Below are 20374 nucleotides of genomic sequence, written 5' to 3'. Positions count from 1 at the left end.
TCTAAAAGAGAAATAGAGTTCACACAAAGGTGATCCCAGCACTTGGGTTCCCATGCTTTTAACCCCAGCTCTAGGGAGGTGGAGACAGGAGTGATATGGCTGGGCAGAGAGAGGAATATAAGATGGGAGGAAATAGGACTGCAGTGCACTCTGAGGTTTGGTGGAGACAGTTGTAGTCTGGGGATACAGTCTGAGGAGACAGTCTGAGGACAGGATTGCCCCCTTGCCTGAGCACTGGTAGAGGTAAAAGGTCTCTCTAGTGTTTGCCTGCTCTGCTTCTCTGATCTTCATCTTTCACCCCAGTATCTAACTCCAGGTTTTATTTATTAAGACCAATCAGAATTCGTGCCACAACTGCCCAGCCTGGTTTTTTTTTTTTCTTATGTAAAAGTGAGTCTTACATAGTAGCAAAGGCTGGCCTTGAACTCTTAGTCATCCTCCAGTCTCAGGCTCCCAAGTGCTGAAATTACAAGTATGAGTCATCAAGCTCAGCTTTCTTTTTTTATGTCTGGTTTATATTCCATCACAGATTTGAGCACCAGTATTCTATGATTTCTTTCATTTGGATCCTGCTAAACACAAACATTGGGTACCAGTTAAGACCAAGTCAGGTGCTGTGGGGAACTGGTTGAGATGAGGTGTCTCTAGGTCTAAGATGTTTTGTTTTGTTTGTTTGCTTGTTTTTGTTTTTGTCTTTCTTTGTTTTTTTTTTTTTTTGACCAAGGCAGTTACCCTGAGTAGCACCTAAGGGTGCATGGACAGCTTAATGAAACATACTTCTGGAATAGTGGTGAGCAAAATAAATAATAACGTAAAATCTCAGCATGACAAAGCTGGAAGTTTTTTTAAGATTTTAATTTATTATATATACAGGGTTCTTCCTGCATATATCCTGCAGTACAGAAGAGGATACCAGATATTATTACAGATGATTGTGAGCCACCATGTGGTTGCTGGGAATTGAACTCAGGACCTCTGGAAGAGCAGCCAGTGTCCTTTACCTCTGAGCCATCTCTCCAGCCCCCCTGAAAGTGTTTTTGAATTTTCTTTCAGTCCTCTGGCCACACAAATGAGAAGGTTCTCCGTGGAGCTAGAAGAGAATGCCTCTGACCACCTCTCTCTTTAATAAAATTTAGACTTTCAGCAAGTAATTGCATCTAGCTGGAACTTTGTAGTATTTTGCTTTAGTGTGTTTATTATTAATTACCTTCTATTTATATTGTTATAAGTTTTTCATGTTTAACGTTTTAAATAATATCATTTGTGTTTTATAAAGCAAGCTAGTTTACAGAAAATGTTAAATATTATTTATGGCATGCAGATTTGAGGAGGTAAATTAATAACAGAACAGTGCTTGGAAAATACCAGTTTACAGACGGCATTTGCTGTGAATATCGCGTGAATTTCGTTATGTGTTTGAGGTGCTGCTTCAAAACCGTGCTCTCAGCCGGGCGGTGGTGGCGCACGCCTTCAATCCCAGCACTCGGGAGGCAGAGGCAGGTGGATCTCTGAGTTCGAGGCTAGCCTGGTCTACAAGAGCTAGTTCCAGGACAGGCTCTAGAAACTACAGGGAAACCCTGTCTCGAAAAACAACAACAACAAAAAAGTGCTCTCCACTCAGCACTTAATATTAATAAATAAATTGATTTGAAATGTGTCTCAGTTATCCCAATTTTGAGCAGAGGTCAAATGGAAGCCCCCACACAATCCTAAAGGTTTACAAGCATACTAAGCTTCGATGCTTCTAAGTCACTGAGCTTATTAAAAACTCAAACAACTAAATTTGTTCCATTTAATGCAGAAGCCAGAAGATTCCACCTGAGGTAGAATGGGAACAGGATTCTCTCACAGTTTCCACCACACAAAGCTAAAACAAAATCAATAGGAAACATTGAAATAAGTGGCTACTTGACCCTTTCATTTGCTCTTTATAGGTTTGGTACAACAAATAGGAAAAGAAGCATTCAGCTCCTCAGGAGACCAAGAGGAAAAGAAATATCACCCTGAGCAGGAAGGGGTGCGTCTCCACCTTCCACCCTAAACCACATTCACACAGCCTCTTCACGTAAGCCACACCCCTCCCGTCTCGGTCCCGCCCCGTAAACCCAACCTGCGCGCCAGGCCCCGCCCCCAGACTCAGAAACCACGCCCTACGTAGGAGACACAGCACCCAGCGTGGACCCGCTGCTCGCAGGCTCCTCTGTCTGCTTTGCCTCCCGCGTGCACTGAAGATGGCGGCCGCTGCTGGAAGGTTCCTCTGGTCCTCGGTGAGTGGCTGCCATCTGGGCAGACGCATGACACAGCCGTGACTCCGGGACCTGCTTCCTGGACCGGATCGCGCCCTCTTGGGTCTGCTGGCTACTGACGCTACTGGAGGGAGCTCTCGGCTCGCGCACCGAGAGGCCTCCTGCGGCCCGCAAGGCCCCAGCGCCTGCGCAGGACAGCTTTTCCCCTAGCCCCAGCGGGTGGTGCGCTCCCGGAGTCTTTGCGGTCTCGGAATCGAGGATCCCCTTGCTGCTTCTCCCCTCACTAAAGCACCCAGGTCTGGCTTTGTAGGCCAGTGTATTGGATCCCGTGTTCTAGGGTCAGTCACCAAACATGACCTTGGGCAAGTGACTTTTCTCCCTTCTCAGGCTTGTCTGTAGCCCTGACTGTCCTGGAACTCACTCTGTAGACCACGAACTCTTAGAGATCCGCCTGCCTCTACCTCCCCTTTGCAGGGACTAAAGGTGTGTGCCACCAACACCTGGCTTGACTTTTCATTTCTAAATCTCAGTTTGCTTTCCTTTCTTTGCCATGGAAGGAGTAATGCCATACCTTGACTTGGGACTGTGGGCTCACTCTTAAATCTAGTACTTAAAGTACTGTAGTAATGGGAGCCGCTTTCTGCTCCCACACTCAGGCTGGACTCTGCCCTGTTACCTGCTGTTCTCTGGTGGTTGCAGCTTACTATTCTTTTACCAACCACCTTCCCCTTTTTCTCATCACTGGAGCTCTGGGCAACACCTACCTTCTCCCCTAGCTACACTGGACATCAAAGTTGAGCAAATACTTCCCTTGAACTCGGGCCAAACTCTCCCAAGGCATGAACTTTGCCTTATTTCTTTGCTTAACTGAGAGTCTGGGAGAGACTTTTTCTGAGAAAAACCTTGATATGGCCACACATGCAGCTGATTGGGGGGAGTTAATTACTCAGCCTGGCCTAGCCTTCCCGAACTTTTGTAGGCATCTGGAGATTTTTATTCCTGAGACTGTATTCTTAGGATTACCTCGGCCTTGCAGCCTTTAAGGAAGAAGAAGGAAGATTTTAATTTGATTTGGTATTTGGTTTACAGGGAAAACGGACAGCTGAGGCCACCATTGACAAACGGCCACGGCAGCCAGCAGCAAGGTCAGCCATTAGTCACCCTTCCAGAAAGCCTTCCTAATAGAAAGCATTTCTCTTTGCAGGTTGCTCAGCATGTGGGTGCCATTTCCCGGGGTGTTTGTGCTTCAGCAGTTCTTAGGCCTGTTGCTTCTAGAAGACCCTGCTTGACAGACATACTGTGGTCTGCCTCTGCCCAACCAAAGTTTGCCTTTAGCACCAGTAAGTGTTACTGTGTTCTAGTTGCACCCAAAAGGGAACCCATGTCAGCAACTCTGGACCTTGGCTATGCATGAGACTTATCTTCAGTGCTTTAAAAAGTGCAGTATGAAAATGTGTAGAGATGGCCAGCTCCATAAGGAATTGTGTAGGAACAGTAAGTAATTGGCAGTGTCAAAAGTTTAAGATCTACTTTTAAGGAACATGAAGAAAATAAAGCAGGACACGCCTTTAATCCCAGCGCTCAGGAGACAAAGGCAAGTGTATCTCTGAGTTCGAGACCAGCTGATCTATAGAGTCAGTTTCAGGACAGTCAGGACTACACAGAGAAACCCTGACTCCGTGGGGGGGAATAAAAGAAAGGAAAGGAAAAAACTAGGCATAGCAGCACACAATTGAAATTCCAGGTCTTGGGTGGCTGAGGTAGGTTAGAATATCAACACAAGTTTGAGGCCAGCTTGGGTTATATAGGAAGGTTCTGTTTCCAAGAGAGAAAGAAGAAAGGGGCCAGATGCGGTTAGTGAATAACTGTAACCTTAGCAGTAGGGAAGCAGACACGGAGATTGCTAACAAGTTTGAGGCCAGCCTGTACTTCATAATAAGTTCCAGGCCAATAGAGCCCTCTTAGTGTGAGACCCTGTCTGCAAGCACAAAACAAACAAAGAAATGAGGAAAGAAAAGAAAATGAGTAGAGAAAGCTGTAATCTAGGAAAAAGAAAATATTTGTGTAATATACTTAATAAAGGATATTCCTCTAAGATAGCTAAATTATAACAGCTTAATAATAACAAAAAGACCCCTGGATAAAATGAGTAGACACCACTGAGTTTTCCCTGTACCCCACCCCACCCCACCCCAGCTTTGAAACATGTCCTGCATCTGTTCTTGGTGTTCTCTCTGCCACACCTCAGGGCCTCTCGCTGAGATAACTGGAGTCCTTACATTAGTCCTGTCCTCCTGATAGCCTAATCTTCCTGAAAACAGCTGTCCTCCTACATCAGAACCTCCCAGACTCTATTCTCTCCTGAGGTGAAGAGCTAACCTTGCAGCTTGACACTAAGGGCCTTTTTAAGCCTGACTCTGGCTTTGCTTTCTTTTGTCTTCCTCCCTTTAGTTTCCAGGGCATTTCATTTTTTCTTTCTGTTCTTCAGGGCTGGAGTGATAGCTAAATCAGTCAGTAAACTAGCACAAGGACTCAGTTTGACCTTCAGAACCCACGTATAAGCAGATGTGGTAGGATAGATACACTTGTGTCCAGCTAGCCTACTGGTGAGTTCTAAGTTTATCAGATGCTAAAAGAGAGAAAAGAGGGATCAATACTGGATCCCATCCTCTGAATTTACACACACACACACACACACTTCTCCCTATCACTGAGTTGGATTTGTGTATAATTTAGAACTCAGCTGAAGGGGAAAGTATTGTACCTAAGATGTACAATTAAAGTGAACCATCGGGCTGGAGAGATGACTTTTCATGACAGTGAGACACATCTGTTCCTGGTAGCACCAAGCTACTTCAAGAGGATGATGGGCTGGAGAGATGGCTTAGTGGTTAAGAGCATTGCCTGCTCTTCCAAAGGTCCTGAGTTTAATTCCCAGCAACCACATGGTGGCTCACAACCATCTGTGATGAGGTCTGGTGCCCTCTTCTGGCCTGCAGGCATAGACACAGACAGAATATTGTATACACAATAAATAAATGAATGAATGAATGAATGAATGAATAAATATTTTTTTAAAAAATAAATAAAGTGAACCATCTCATTGAGTTGTATTAATAATATCTCCGGTTATAAATAATAAATTTATTTGATAAGTTTCAATGAAAGGTATTTGGATAAAATCAAGTAGTGCTTGATGCGGTGGATGACAAGCTACATACAGGTTTGTGATCTTTTTTAGGTTCCTCCTTCCACACCCCTGCTGTCACACAGCATGCTCCCTATTTTAAGGGTACTGCTGTTGTCAACGGAGAGTTCAAAGAGCTGAGTCTTGACGACTTTAAGGGGAAATATTTGGTGCTTTTCTTCTACCCTTTGGATTTGTAAGTCTGACTCTGTAATGCTTTCATATCCTTCGGAGAGCTGGTGGTGGATTCTGACTCACTGAAATTTCCTCTTCTAGTGAAGAGGAAGAGTCTTTCTGATTTTGTTCATTGGCCTCAGCTGTCTATAGCTCATGTGATGAATTTAATGGAAGAAATGACCTTACTTTAATGGAGGAGTTTTAATATGGTTCTATTAGTTTTTCTGGTGGTCTTGGGGATCAAACCCCAGGCCTTCTGCATGCAAGGTAATCACTGGCTAATGTTCTCAACCTTTAATACAATTCAGTATTACATGCTTTTGATTAATGGTTCTCTAAACCAGTTTAAACTTTATACCAGTCTGGTTGGAAAATGAGAAAGTAGTATAAGAAATGAGTTTTTCTTAAAGCTGCTTTATTCAAATACAAATTTTCAATTTAAGTCTTCAAATATGTGCCCCCTCAAGCCCCAGGTTGATTGATTTATTGAGGCAGGGTATCTCTATATAGCCCTGACTGTCTTGGGACTCATGATAGACCAAGCTGGCCTCAAACTCACAAGAGATCAGCCTGCCTCTGCCTCCTCAGTTCCTGGATTAAAGTGCATACCACCATGTCCAGCAACTAGAAAGAAAGCTTACACTTTTTTATTTTTATTTTATTTTTTATTATTTGTTTTTGTATCATATTTATATGTAGACCAAGCTGAACTGAACAGACAAATATCCTCCTCCATCTACCTTCCAAATTCTGGGATTAAAGGTGTATGCCACTAATCCAGCCCATTTTACCATTTTTGCCCCCTAAGCAAATCAATTTAGCTTTTAGACAAATTACTGTTTATGTCTTAAATTTTTGTCTTTACATGATCTGATGAAACTGTCTTTTTTCCCCAAGCACTTTTGTATGCCCTACAGAAATTGTTGCTTTCAGTGACAAAGCCAATGAATTTCATGATGTAAACTGTGAAGTGGTTGCAGTTTCAGTGGACTCCCACTTCAGTCATCTTGCCTGGATCAATACGCCAAGGAAGGTAAGTTGGTTGACAGTCACCTTCCCTTGGTTTTATTTTATTCTTTGGTTTCATTTCTAAATCACAAACAATATAGACCACACAATAAAAACATTGCATATATTTGTGGGCTACAATGTGATGTTTTGATACATGTGTACATTGTGCAAGGATCAAATTGGGTTATTCTGTGTTCTTTTCATCAGTCACTTCTTTATGGCCATGACATTCAAATTCCTGTTTTAGATGGGCAGATGGTTCACACCTTTAATTCCAGCACTCAGAAGGTAGAGGCAGGAGGATCTTCATGAGTTTTAAGCTAACATGGTCTACCTAGTAAGTTCCAGAGCCACATGATGAGACTTTCTCAAAAAAGCAAATAAAAACCCTTTTTTAGCTAGTTTAAAAAATACAATATGTTCTAACTGTAGTCACCTGTTATACAGAAGAACAGAACTTAATCCTCTTATCTAATTAATCATTGCCTTTTCCTCATGCACTAACAGAAGAAATTTAAGACAAAGCCTAGGGATCGTTAAAGCATAATCAGTCTGAAGTGAGTTTCTTGCTTAACTGCCTTCCTTTCCCCGCTTCCTTTCCATAAACAGTGTGCCAGGTATTTCAGGCTGGCCTCTTAACTGGATGCATTATTCAGATAACCTTGAACTTCTAATCCTGCAGCCTCTACTTTTCAAGTTCTAGGATCAGAACCTGGTTTATACCTTCCTGGGAATCAAATCCAGGGCTTCATGCATTCTAGATAAGCTCTGTATTAGGTGAGATGTATCCTCCTGAAGCAGGCCATTTGTAGATCCTTGCCTATTAGTAGTCTGTAAACTATGTTAGTAAGAACTCCATGGACATTGTATTTATCTTTACTGCCCATTCCATGTATATTTTCCAAGTTCAAATAGTAATGGAGACAGGCTCAGCATGACAAGGGACATGGCTAGGGTCTATTGCTTCCTCTTAGGCCTGTACTTTGAACTCATAGTAAGTTTGCTGTACTGTTCTGTGTGATGTTGTCTAGAAATCTGCTAAAAAAAAACTACCAAAACTTCACTAGGTATGATCCAGGACTAACAATAGTGACTTGAGTAATTTGTCACTCTTTCTTTTTTGGTTTTTCGAGACAGGGTTTCTGTGTAGTTTTGGAGCCTGTCCTGGAACTAGCTCTTGTAGACCAGGCTGGTCTCGAACTCACAGAGATCCGCCTGCCTCTGCCTCCCGAGTGCTGGGATTAAAGGCGTGCGCCACCACCGCCCGGCGACTCCTTCATTTTTATTATTCAGAAATTAGTTTTCATTTCAACAGCTGCTTTAACGATTGGAGAAAGAGAGCAGGGCATGCTCAGAGCTTTTACTTAATATACAAGAAAACTTGGGTTCAGTCCCTATTACCATAAACTTGGTAGATTAGCATAGCCTGTGATCCCATCATTCCAGAGGTAGAGGAAGGAAGAGAAAAAGTTCAAGGTCATCATTGGCAATACAGTAAATTGGAGGCCAATCTGGCTGCATGAGACCTTGACTCAAAAAGATAAGGAAAGGTCAGTCAGATTCTTTATTGCTTGCAGTGTCCAGAAAAAAAAAAAAAAAAAAAAAAAAAGGTTTTTTTTTTGTTGTTTTTTTTTTTTTTGAGCTTCAGTTTCCTTATCTTTAAAACAGTGGAAATTGGTCAATGTGGTGATTCATCAGGTAACATACTTGCTGAGCAAACCTGACAACCTGAATTCTAACACTGGAACCCACACATGTGCCCACCCTCCCCACACACATACACATCAATTAATACAGGAATAATAGGGACTGGAGAGATGGCTCATTGGTTAAGAACATTACTATTCTTCAAGAGGATCCAGGTTCAGTTCCCAGCATCCATATGGCGGCTCACAACTGTTTTAACTCCAGTTCCAGGGGATCTGATAGCCTCCGCTGACTTCTTCAGACACTGCATGCATATGATATGCAGGTAAAACACATAAAATAAAAATAGATTTAAAAAACATAATGGCAAATATAATTGTATCTCCTTTAGGCGCGTTTACAGGAAGGAAGTGTGCATTTACTATTACCACCATCAACATGGGTACATGGTTCAGACATTGTAGGACCACCTGAAAAAACCAGTCCTGTTTGCCTTTTTGTTAGAGTGGTGGTTTGGGCCACATGAATATCACGCTGTTGTCGGATTTAACCAAGCAAATAGCCCGAGACTACGGAGTGCTGTTGGAAGGTGCTGGCATTGCACTCAGGTAAGAGTGGCTCCTTAGAGCTGGGATGGCTTTGCGTACACTAGTGTCATACTGACTCTTGAGGACTTGTAAAGAGAAGCGTTTTGCTTGTCAATTTTAATAAAACTCAGGAAGGAATACAGGTTTTGTGTTGGTGGTTTTGTTTTTTTGGTTTTTTTGAGACAGGGTTTGAATATATGGCCCCAGGCTATCCTTGATTTTGTGCTCATTCTGGTCCACCTCCTTAGTGCTGGGATTATGGGCAGGTAACACAGATATGATACCTGGATGACAAAATTACAGAAACAGAAGCTTTTTTTGTTAATTTAGATTTTGTATTAGAGTTCAGAACTTCTAGAGTGAGTGTGTGTGTGTGTGTGTGTGTGTGTGTGTGTGTGTGTGTGTGTTATTTATTTTATCTATAGGGATTTCTTAGAATGACTTACAGGCTGTGGTCTAAACTAGTCTTTACAATGGCTGTCTACTAATGAGAGGCCCAAGAATCCAGTAGTAGTTCAGTCCATGAGGCTGGATGTCTTAGCTGGCCTTCAGTTTACTCCAGAATCTCCAAAAAGTGGCTCTAATACCTGTGAAGGAATGGACTTGCTCTCAAGAGTAAGAGCAATCCGGCAAAGTGAGAGCAAGCTTCCTTCTTCTCCTTATAGACTGTCAGCAGGTGTGCTCCAGATTAAAGGTATGTCTTCCCACTTCAAAGATCTGAATTAGCAGTGGGTCATCCCTTCAAATAATTTATTGAGGAAAAATTGCTGGCTGGTGTGGGGTACACTTTTAATCCCAGCATTCTGGAAGCAGAGGTACAGAGTAAGGTCCTGGACAGCCAGGGACTGTCCAGGGAAAAAACTGTCCAGGACTGAAAGGGAAAAAAAGAAAGTCCACCACAGGTATGCCCAGTCATTTGGGTTTTAGTTAGTTCCAGGTATAGTCAGGTGGACATCCAAAAATAAATATCACAAATTTATTTTATTTTATGTGTGTGGGTGTGTGTCCTCTGCATGTATGTCTGTGCACCATTTGCAAGCACTATCCCCTTGAGGTCATATCCCCTGGAACTGGAGTTATAAATTGTTGTTGGCTATGATATGGATGTGGGGAATCTAACCTAAGTCCTTTGCAGGAGTAACAAGTGCTCTTAGCTTCTAAGCCACCTCCCTGTCCCATGAGAAAGCCTTTTTGTCTACTTAGGCACTGATGAAATAGTTTCTGTGAGGACTGGAGAAATGGCCAAGATGTGTGCTTGGTTCACTACCTGGTCCTCCGTTTAGGAAAGGGTGCGATGTCTTCATGGTCCCACGGATCCATTTTTTCTAACAGTGTAGGGGCCCTTCAGTGATGGCTACTCCTGAACTACTGGGGAGAAAAGCTTTTTCAAGGTCCTTCTGTCTCTTTCTTTCTCTCTCAATGGAGATAGTGTTTTAAAAGCCATGGTTTGATTTTTTTTTAAGCTTGGCTTCTTAATGACTCTGTGATTTTGAGCAAGTTATTTGCCTTTTTGTGCCTCAGTTTTCTCCTAGATAAAATGGAGGTGAATCTCTAGTAGGTGTATAGGAGTGACCTGGTGAGGTAGTTTAGGGAATAGCTCCAGGCAGTTATTATAGCTTGTATTTTCTATGTACTTTCATTCTATGGGACAGGGGAAAGTTCTTCTTGAGTGCTTCTTCATGGGAACGCAGGCTTTAGCTGTCTTCTTGATGTCTATGAGAATAAGAGTGAAGGACGGACTCAGGCAGTTAACTTCATGAAGGAGAAGAGAGCCACACCTTGGGATGCCACACAGTTGTGTCTGATCCGACCTGACATATTCATCCACACTTGGAGGGAAGAGTGAGGATTGAGAAAGAAATAGACAAGAGATAACAGATAAGAGTCGGGAGATCATCCAGTAAATACAGAGATTTGCCTTGTGTTTATTTCTCATAGCCTTTATATACCCCAATCCAAAAAGGAGGGGCGAAGGCAAAAGACTTCTTCACCAAGGTACGAAGAACAAAGTAATTACCTTCTTAATACTCAAAACATCAAGTAACCATACCCTAGGTCAAAACATCCTGTTAGTAGCCACATCTTACGTCAAACCTCCTGTCCTTATAACCTTGAAGGAGCAAGAATATGTTTGAACTCTGACCTTTAGTTAAGGTAGAATGATCCACTTCTGTGGGCTCCCACATAGTTGCTAAACCCAACTCGTGTTGAACCTCAGTGCTGGCAGCCTTTTGGAACTCAGTCTTCTTGACTTCAAGATTACTGTTTTTCTTAGTAAACCAAAGCCAAGCTTCTCCATACTTAGCAGTGGCAGGGGAAAATGTAGTCTGTTATGCTTCCTTCTTCTATGTCTTACTTAGGATTTCTATTGCAATGAAAAAACACCATAACCATGGCAACTCTTATAAAGGAAAATGTGTAATTGGGTCACTTACAGTTCATTGTTATCATTATGGGGGACATAGCAGCCTGCAGGCAGACATGGTATTGGAGAAGGAGCAGTAGGAAGTGAACTGAGACACTGGGTGTGGCTTGAGCTTATATGAGACCTCAAAGTACACCCCTACAAAGACATACTTCCTCCAGCAAGGACACACGTACTCCAAAAAAGTTACCCCTCCTAATAGTACCACTCCCAATGCACTTATAAAGGTCAATTACATTCAAACTACTCCATTCCACTCCCTGGCCCCATAAACTTATAACAATATGATGCAAAAATGTATTTAGTCCAGCTTCAAAAGTCCCCATAGGCTACCACAATCTCAGTGTTTCAAAGTTCAAAGTCTCTAAAGAGACTTTAACTCTTAACTACATGACTTTAAAGTCTCTTAACTACATGAATCCCCTATAAAATCAAAAAAACATGTCACATACTTCCAACATATAATGGCATAGGATATTCATTACCATTCCAAAACATAGGGAGGGGGGGCATGGTGAGGAAATACTGGACCAAAGTAAGACTGAAAACCAGCTAGACAAACTCCAAACTCTGCATTTCCATGTCTGATGTAAAAACACTCTTCAGATCTCCAACTCCTGTCAGCTTTGTTGATTGCAACACACTTCTTTCTCTTGGGCTGGTTCCACTCCCTGTTGACAGCTTTCCTTGGCAGTTAAATACCATAGCTCTAGCATCTCCAACATCTTGGGTTCTCCAAGGCAATCCAGGCTTCAGCGTCATAGCTTCATGCAGTGGCCTTCATTCAGGGACACCCTGATGCATGCCTGGCCTTGGCAACTTTCCTTAGTCGTAGAGGCAGATTCCATAACCCCTTTCTTCTATCCTTAATGCTAGGAATCCTGTGGCCAAAGCTGCCATGTTCTGCTGCTTACTGGGGCTGGAACATGGTCCCCTCATTCAGTTACATCTTCACTACCTTTCTGGTTTTGATAGTTTCCTTCACTGCCAAAGCTTGGCTGCCCTGAATCTGGATCTGTAGACCATGCTGGCCACAAACTCAGAGATCTACAACAAGTCTCTGCCTCTGAGGTACTGGGATTAAAGGCATGTACCACCATACCCAGCTCTAAGCTTTTCTTTAATTCTTTTTCACAAGTTTGAAATTTAGCTGAGTGGGATCTTGCCCTGAGGTCACCTCTCCCTGTATTCCATTTCTTAGTCTGTTTATCTCCTTGAACACAGAAGTGAACTGAGATAATGAGTGTAACTTAAACATATATGAGACTTCAAAGCCCATCCCTGCAGTGACACACTTCCTCCAACAAGGCCATACCTACTCTTAATAGTGTTGCTCTTAATGAATTTATGGGGACCAATTACATTCAAACTACCACACCATGAATCTACTGGTTACTGAGGCTAAGGGTAGAGAAAGCTGAGTCTAGCTGATGTTAGTCTTCTCTCAGAGATCAAGCACCAGAAGAATACGGTCAGTCCCAAGGCCTGGATTCTAAACATCACACAGGAGAACAAGCCCCTTGTACTTTGCCTTTTCCCTATGTAGTTGACATGTGAAGTCCTTGTGTCCCTTTAAAGAGGAATTGTGAACCTGGGTATGGTATTATATGCCTTTAATCCAAGCACTCTGGAGGCAGAGAAAGCCAGATCTCTGTGAGTTCTGGGCCAGTCTGGTCTAAATAGTGACTAGGACTGTGTATAGAGACCCTGTCTCATTAGGGGAGGTGCTAGAAAGATGATCCAGCAGTACTTATTGCTGTGGCAGAGGACAGACTTCAGTTTCCAGGGCTCACACTGCACCACTCCTGCTCTAGGGAATCTAACCCTTTCTTCTGGATTCCATAGATATTTTCTTACATGCATACATAACACACACACACAAACACACATATAAATAAAAGGTAACATTTTAAATATTCACTTAATAGAGATAACATCATTTCTTCCTCTTACACATTTATGTGGTTACTTTACCAGAGTCTGAACAGGAGTCTAAAGAATGCCTGCTAGGTCACTGAATAAAGGTGTTTACTGTTTCTAGTTCATTTCTTCTAGATACATCACATTGGGGGTACACTTTTGCAATGTTCCTATAACATGCTTCACATGGTAGTCTGGCATTATCAAAACATCTGTCACTACTAAAAGGTGACAAACATTTGTATAATACTAATTCCATGTTGGTTTTTCTTTTTAAGATTTTTTTGTTTATTATGTATACAGTTTTCTGTCTGCATGTATGCCTTCATACTAGAAGAGGGCACCAGATTTTATTATAGATAGTTGTGAGCCACTGTATGGTTGTTGGAAATTGAACTCAGGGACTCTGGAAGAGTAGCCAGTGTTCTTAGCCTCTGAACCATCTTTCCAGCTCTGGTTTTTCTTTTTAAGATTTATAAAAAATTATTAATTATGTATGTGTGACTATGTGGAAGTACATGCATGCTAGGAGACTTGCTCTTGGAGGCTATAAGAAGATATCAGGTCCCCTGGAGCAGGAGTTACAGGCAGTTGTGTGCTGCTCTACATGGGTTCTACAGACTGAACTCAGGTCGTCTGGATAGACAGTACATGATTGCTAAGCAGTCTCTTCAGTCCCTAAAACTCCCATTTTTGAGCATTCGACAGTTTTATGAATTTATTAAAAGTGAATGAAAGACATAAAAGGATATAAATGAGAGTTATTGGCTCTAGTTCTGTTATCACTGATTAGGATATATTCTGTGCAGAGGCCTCTTCATTATTGACCCTAATGGTGTCATCAAACACTTGAGTGTCAACGACCTCCCAGTGGGCCGCAGTGTGGAAGAAACCCTCCGTCTGGTGAAGGCGTTCCAGTTTGTGGAGACCCATGGAGAAGTCTGCCCTGCCAACTGGACACCAGAGTCCCCTACGGTATGTTGTTTTCTTCAGAGTACCAGGCCCCAATTCTAAGTCTTCTCTGCCTAAAGATAATCTATCAAGGGAGCCAACAGAGGTGACTCTGAGCTGGACAGTATGTAGGCTGCTAGTTAGCTTTCATCTATATGTTTTGAAAAAAAAGGCTAATCTTCAAAAGCGAAGACATTTTAGTTTAAAACTGGAGCTCAGCTCACTGTTGAGACTCTACTATCATGAAGTCTCTCTCACCCAGTTTAATTTTAATTTTCAGATCAAGCCGAGTCCAACAGCTTCCAAAGAGTACTTTGAGAAGGTCCATCAGTAGATCATCCCATGTCTGGTGTTCACCCAAAACTTCTCATGCCAAAAAAGAGCCACAGCTGGAATCCCAGAAAAGAGCCACAGCTGGAATCCCTTCAAGGATTTGAAGATTATTTATAGATGGCAGAACCTCATCATGCTTGTGTTTATGAGTACTGCTCCACGGCTTTGTTTTGTAAGATAGGCTCAGGCTCTCTAAAGATGGCTAGCTGCTTCCATACCTGTCCTTACTAGGGACTTCTTGATGGCTAACCAGTTCCCACAGAATGCTTGGTCCCCCATTTCTTTCTTTTTATTATTTTAGTTCCTCATTTTTTAGATCATGTCTTCAGAGGGCAAGCATTCTTCTCCTTAGCCTGCTCTGAACCTTGGTCTGCAATGCAGTAGCACATAGCACCAGCACTGAAAACTTCTGATCAAAGTCTTGAAATTTCTTTCTGAATTTCTGTGTATTAAGCTGAATTTCCCATTATTATTCTTACTGTATTCATTAACTAATAATGTCCTTAGGTATAGAGGTATAATCATGAAGGACTATGTCTAATCTGGTGGTTGGATTTTTAAAACACCATAATCATTTTCTTCAAGTGCTGGATGTAAAGTATAGTTTAAGAATGAACATTAAACTATTTGCATTCTTGACATCATTAACTGTTGGGTCACTTTATTCTGGGGTACACCTCATCCTTTGATGACTTAGGTCAACGAATAATTATTTATTGGACATTTGGCTCTGAAACCAAACAAGATAACGCTGAAACCACTCTCATGAAGCTGAAATTTAGCAGGCAAGACTAGTACCTAAACTTTCATCCATTATTTTGTTAGCTCCTGGAATGCTAAACTTGTGCCAGATGGCCTTTGTGCCAGATGGCCTTTGGAGACATTTGAGTGAATTAAAAACAAACCCTCATCTTCATTCTCTTGATTCTAGAGGAGAAGACCAATAATAAACAGTAGAAATCAGGTAGTTGCTGTCTTGGAGCAGAGTTTTGAGTAGTGTTTTCAGGGAAGCACTTGGGGAGAAAAGACTGGGTCTATTTTCTCATCTGTAAAACAAAGGTAATTATATATGTCTTGAGGATTTTATATGAATCAAATGAGAGGAAATATGTAGAAAAGGAAGTTAGCAACTGTCTTAGTGAATTTTCTGTTGCTGTGACAAAACATATGACCAAAACAACTTATAAAAGAAAGGATTTAAGCCAGGCGATGGTGGCACATGCCTTTAATCCCAGCACTTGGAGGCAGAGGCAGGCAGATCTTTGAGTTTGAGGCCAGCTTGGTCTACAGAAGAGTGCTAGGACAGGCTCCAAAGCTACAGAGAGAGAGAGAGAGAGAGAGAGAGAGAGAGAGAGAGAGAGTAGGCGGAGTCAAAGATGCCATGTAGCTGCCAAAGGAGACAGATGCCATAACCTTACCAGTTGGCCACAGACTCACGGCAATACAAAATAATAGAAATGGGTTAATTTAAGATGTAAGAGTTAATAAGCCTGAGCTAATAGGCAAATCAGTGTTGTAATTAATATAGTTTCTGTGTGATTATTCGGGTCTGAGCAGCTAAGAACAAATGAGCAATCTCCTACATACTTCATTTTCTTGAGCTCTGCAGCTCTGCCTGGTACACATTCTACAGATTTGGCATCTCCAACATCCTATATTCTCCAATAAAATTAAGCTTGAATTTTGTAGCTTTACACAATGACTTCTCTGAGCTTCCATGCAAGGATTCTACTGCCACAGGCCTGGCCTCAACAGGTTTCCTTAACCCTGGAGGAAGATTCCATGACCCCTTTACTCCTATATCCTTCATGACTCTAAAGCCAGAACATGTGGCGCATCCTGCCAAGTTTGGCTGCTTACTTGCCTCTTATTGAATTACATTTGCATAAACTTTGATTTGTCAGTGTTTAGGAACAGGCCTAATCCCTTAGGCCTTTTTACAAATTGCAGGAGTTGCTGGCTAGGGTCTTGCCCTGAGGGCATCACTCCCTTTATTCCACTTCTTTTTATCTCTTTCAGCACAACCCTGGCATCAACATTAAATTTCCTTGTGCTCTTTTTCTCCTCAGACTACATGGTGTATTTCTGTTTGTCCCACTTGCTCTTTTTCCTTGTAGATCACTAGCTAGGTAGTGAGTGGTGACTCACGCCTTTAATCCCAGCAGAGGCAGGTGGATCTCTGAGTTCAAAGTCAGCCTGGTCCAAGGAACAAGTTCCTGAACAGCCAGGACTACACAGAGAAATAGCCCTGTCTTGAAAAAAAAAAAAGCATTAATAACTATGCAAATGTGTAAATATTAGGCTCTCTTGAAATTTCTGCCAACAGAATTAGACCAAAACTCTTCAGTTCAGTTCAGGTAGATTTTTAAGACAAGGGCAAAAAGCAGCCACATTCTTGGCCAAAATATCAAATAATGATCTATAATGTTCCCCTCTGAAACCTCTTGAGCTGTGCCTCTATAATCCACATTGTTCTCAGCACATTTGTCTTCCAAGCTTCTGTTAGTGAATTAAGTCCAGCTTACAATGTTCAGTCCCTTACTAGTCCAAAGTCCTAAAGTCTTCCACATTACTCTAAAAACAGGCCTGTCACAACAAAATAACCCACTTCCTAGTATCAATGGTGTTCAAACCGAGGCTAAGACTGCTCCAAGGTATGATTGAAAGGAAGGTTTTTATTGTATATATTAGGGAGAGTACAGCTAAAGACATCTAGAATCCAGAACAGGAAAAGAAAGTGGTAGATGTAACATGGCCAGCAAACTAGAATGGGTCATGGTTAGGTTTGAGTTGAGAAAGGAAGACAGAGTATGGACAAAGGAGGCTTAAGAGAGAGGGGCCCAAGAGAGGAAGACAAAAGAGACTTAAAATAGCAGGGTTATAAGTGATAAACTGGGGGAAGACAAGTCCATGAGCTGAAGACGTTGAAGTAGGGGACAGGTGAGAAGAGCTGAAAAGAACCACAGGTACTTGTGATACTGAGTGATCCTGGAGACCAGCATGTGCCTTGGTATGTGTGGTGCTAATAGTCACCACAGAGACAGTGATGGAAATGGCTCTGGTAAAGGGAAACAGATTAGAATAGGGGGAGTGGGGATGACTTTAGACCTGACAAACGTTTTAGTTACTTTTGTATTGCCATGGCAAGAACACTATTGTTAGGTTTCAGGAAGCTCAGAAATAAGTTTAAACTGGGCTGTAGGATAATTTCTGGCAGTTGTATAAAAGTTCATTCCTCATGAAGTTGTGAAACCAGTTCCCATCTGCTTAAAGAAATCATTCTGTTACCTCTGGCAGAAGGAACAGATAGCTACCTGTGGTTGCGTATCAAAGCCCATCTAGGCTCCCGCAGTTGCTACCCAAAAGTACTTGTTATCTATTTCAAAGGTCACGTTAGCATCCCTTCTTACTCAGATCCCCACTCTGTCTCTGGCTCCCCCTCCTGTTATTCTCACTATGTTCTTCCTGTTCTCTGTCTCCTGTTATTCTCCCTCTGAAGCATGATCCTAATTAGTCTTAATAGGAAATACTATCTTCAGTGTGTGACTTTTGTTTACGCTGCATCTCTTTAACTCTGTGAAGCTATGTTACTATGCCTGTTTGTAACACCTAATGCTCCTAATAATGAGCTGAATGGCCAATACTGAGACAGGAGCAAGGATAGGCGGAGCTGGCAGGCAGAGAGTATAAATAGAAGGAGAAAGGAAGAAGAGGAGGAAGAACAAGAGAACAAGAAGAGGAGGATGACATCAGGGGCCAGACACCCAGCTACACAGCAAGCCATGAAGAAAGAAGTAAAGAAAGGTATACAGAAATAAAGATAAAAGCCTAAAGACAAAAGGTAGTCAGGATAAAATAAGAAAAGCTGGCTAGAAACAAGCCAAGCTAAGGCCTGGCATTTATAACTAATAATAAGTGTCCGTGTGTGTGATTTACTTGGGAGCTGGGTGGCGCCCTCCAAAAAGCCAAAAGAATAAAATATCACACAACAAGTCTTATCAATAAAAATCAGGAGTCAGATGTTGGGGTAAAAGCTGAAAGAAAAGTTCTGCAACATTGGGGCATCCATCTTCAAACTACAGGCCTAGCATATCTGACTGACTTTTCTGTGAAGCAGAGTGTTCTGTCCTTGTCTTGACAGTGTTTGACAGTCATTTTCTTTTGTGTCCTGCTTATCTAATTAGGACAGCACACTGTCAGTAGTCGAGACAAGGGCATTTTCTTTCCCAGTGGTTTAGTTTTGCCACAAAGAAAGTAAACTACATGAGTTTCTTCAATGCCCATTATCTTCTCTGAAATAGATTGGTGCTGCTAAGAGCAGACATGTCTCATTGTCAGAAAAAAAAAGAGCCTATGTTATTAAAAACTTCTTAAATGCTAAATTCTGTAAATTCTGTAGAGCTCTGAAGTGTTTGAAGATGACCTACCTACCTAGAGTTGGGAGGAGACAGCTCTCAGACAGTCTCATTCTGAGGATTCCAGGAGGCAGGATCGCCATTTCAGACCAAGATAGAGGCAAGAGCAAGTGCCTGGTTTTACTTTTCTGACCTTCAGGTTGAACCCCAGTATCTGTGTCTGGGTTTTTGTTAAACGTGCTACACTGTTTCATGACGGAAAGTAAACATGAACAGAGAGATTAGTACTAAGGAAGGCTTCCTGGAGGAGGGAGCCTCTGGAAGTGGCTGGACTTCCACAGGCAGAAATAAGACTGAAAAGAACACATCCCCAGTGGAAGAGCAGGAAGGAGGAGTGGACAACATGACCCCATAGGACTCACAGGATGCTGAGACCAATGTCAGCACTGTACCACCAAGCTGAGGAAGCAGGCCATGGGCTTGAAGCTTTGCCAGGCATTGAGGCTGAATAGAGGGCAGAAGAGGGGCAGGAAGTAGAGTCTGTCTCCCTGCATTGCTCCAGAGATTCAACAGGCCTTGAAGGTTCCTGTTGGCTCTAGGTGGGTGGTGGAGATGCTCCAGTGGTGGTGGTCTTGTGCTATTGCTGTACCCTGCCTTGGTTGGCCATTCTAAGGCTGAGAGTGGTTCTGTATCTCCTCAGATATCTTACTTTTCTGGAACTTCAAGGATCCTGACAAGAGAGCCTGTCCCTTCAGAACTCTGCTGTTTACCATGTGCTAATGAGTACATCCAACCTTGAAAGACTAGAAATTAGCAATGGCTGTTATGGGTCCACTGCTAACATTTAGTAGGTATGATTACTCTCACTCCTGTGTATATGGTATCAAGCAGTCTGTCATTCCATACTGGAATATTTGTGGGTGAAATGATGTACCTGAGAAATGCCTTAAAATGCCAGGCTTTTTTCCCCCTGGATGAGCTTTGTTTGCAGGAGCACTGAGACTCCTTTAAGAAAAGGATTACTGATTCAGCATAAGAAACAGCAGCTAGTCCTGGTTCGCCAACACAAATGGCTCTGACTCTTCTGGGAGGTCCAGCTACAAAGCATTTAAATGGGGTTTATGAGCAAAGTGCTACAACTTGCTTAATGGCAACATAGACCCACTGTGTGCCTGAAAATGGGGCTGTGAGCATGACTTGCACTGAAGAGACCTCCACCATGTTGGACTGGGTGGAGCCAATGGACAAGATGGCAGAGTCAGTCCTAGCAATATCTGCTTAGCATTTTTTTTAAAAAAAAGCACTTCCGGTCAGAAAATAATTATAGATATGCAATAAAGACAGAATCAGACAAAAATAAACCTCTGAATGGGCCAGTTTGTTTTAAAAAAATGTACATAAGCTTGGGAGAGAGAAGAAAAAGAGTATAGACAGTTATAAAAATAAGTAGTTTTCAAGAATAAAACAGTCTTTAAAGAGACAGAGCACAGACAGTCATAGATTAAAGGACTAAAGAAAAATAAGCCACATAAAGA

The 20374-nt window shown here is 42.1% G+C and overlaps 1 protein-coding gene across 1 annotated transcript; it reads left to right on the top strand.

Annotated features, from left to right (window-relative positions):
• The first annotated feature begins 2143 nt into the window (after nucleotides 1-2143).
• Nucleotides 2144-15128, top strand: Prdx3 (peroxiredoxin 3). The gene is made up of 7 exons (XM_038343663.2): nucleotides 2144-2267; nucleotides 3451-3586; nucleotides 5488-5629; nucleotides 6508-6643; nucleotides 8773-8876; nucleotides 14010-14175; nucleotides 14432-15128. Exons 1-7 carry the CDS (start codon nucleotides 2232-2234, stop codon nucleotides 14483-14485), a joined length of 774 nt encoding a protein of 257 aa, XP_038199591.1. The 5' UTR covers nucleotides 2144-2231; the 3' UTR covers nucleotides 14486-15128.
• The last annotated feature ends 5246 nt before the right edge of the window (nucleotides 15129-20374 follow it).

The sequence above is a fragment of the Arvicola amphibius genome, chromosome 1 (assembly GCF_903992535.2).
Source record: "Arvicola amphibius chromosome 1, mArvAmp1.2, whole genome shotgun sequence".
Classification (NCBI taxonomy): Eukaryota; Metazoa; Chordata; class Mammalia; order Rodentia; family Cricetidae; genus Arvicola; species Arvicola amphibius.
This window is presented reverse-complemented; position numbering and strand designations above follow the sequence as displayed.

What these genes read in the sequence shown, in the direction of transcription:
- Prdx3 (XM_038343663.2), top strand. Translation starts at nt 2,232, where the DNA reads ATGGCGGCCGCTGCTGGAAGGTTCCTCTGGTCCTCG. An exon ending in TTCTTCTACCCTTTGGATTT is followed by an intron (nt 5,630 to 6,507) that starts GTAAGTCTGACT and finishes TTTTTCCCCAAG; the next exon opens with CACTTTTGTATGCCCTACAG. An exon ending in GGACACCAGAGTCCCCTACG is followed by an intron (nt 14,176 to 14,431) that starts GTATGTTGTTTT and finishes TTTAATTTTCAG; the next exon opens with ATCAAGCCGAGTCCAACAGC.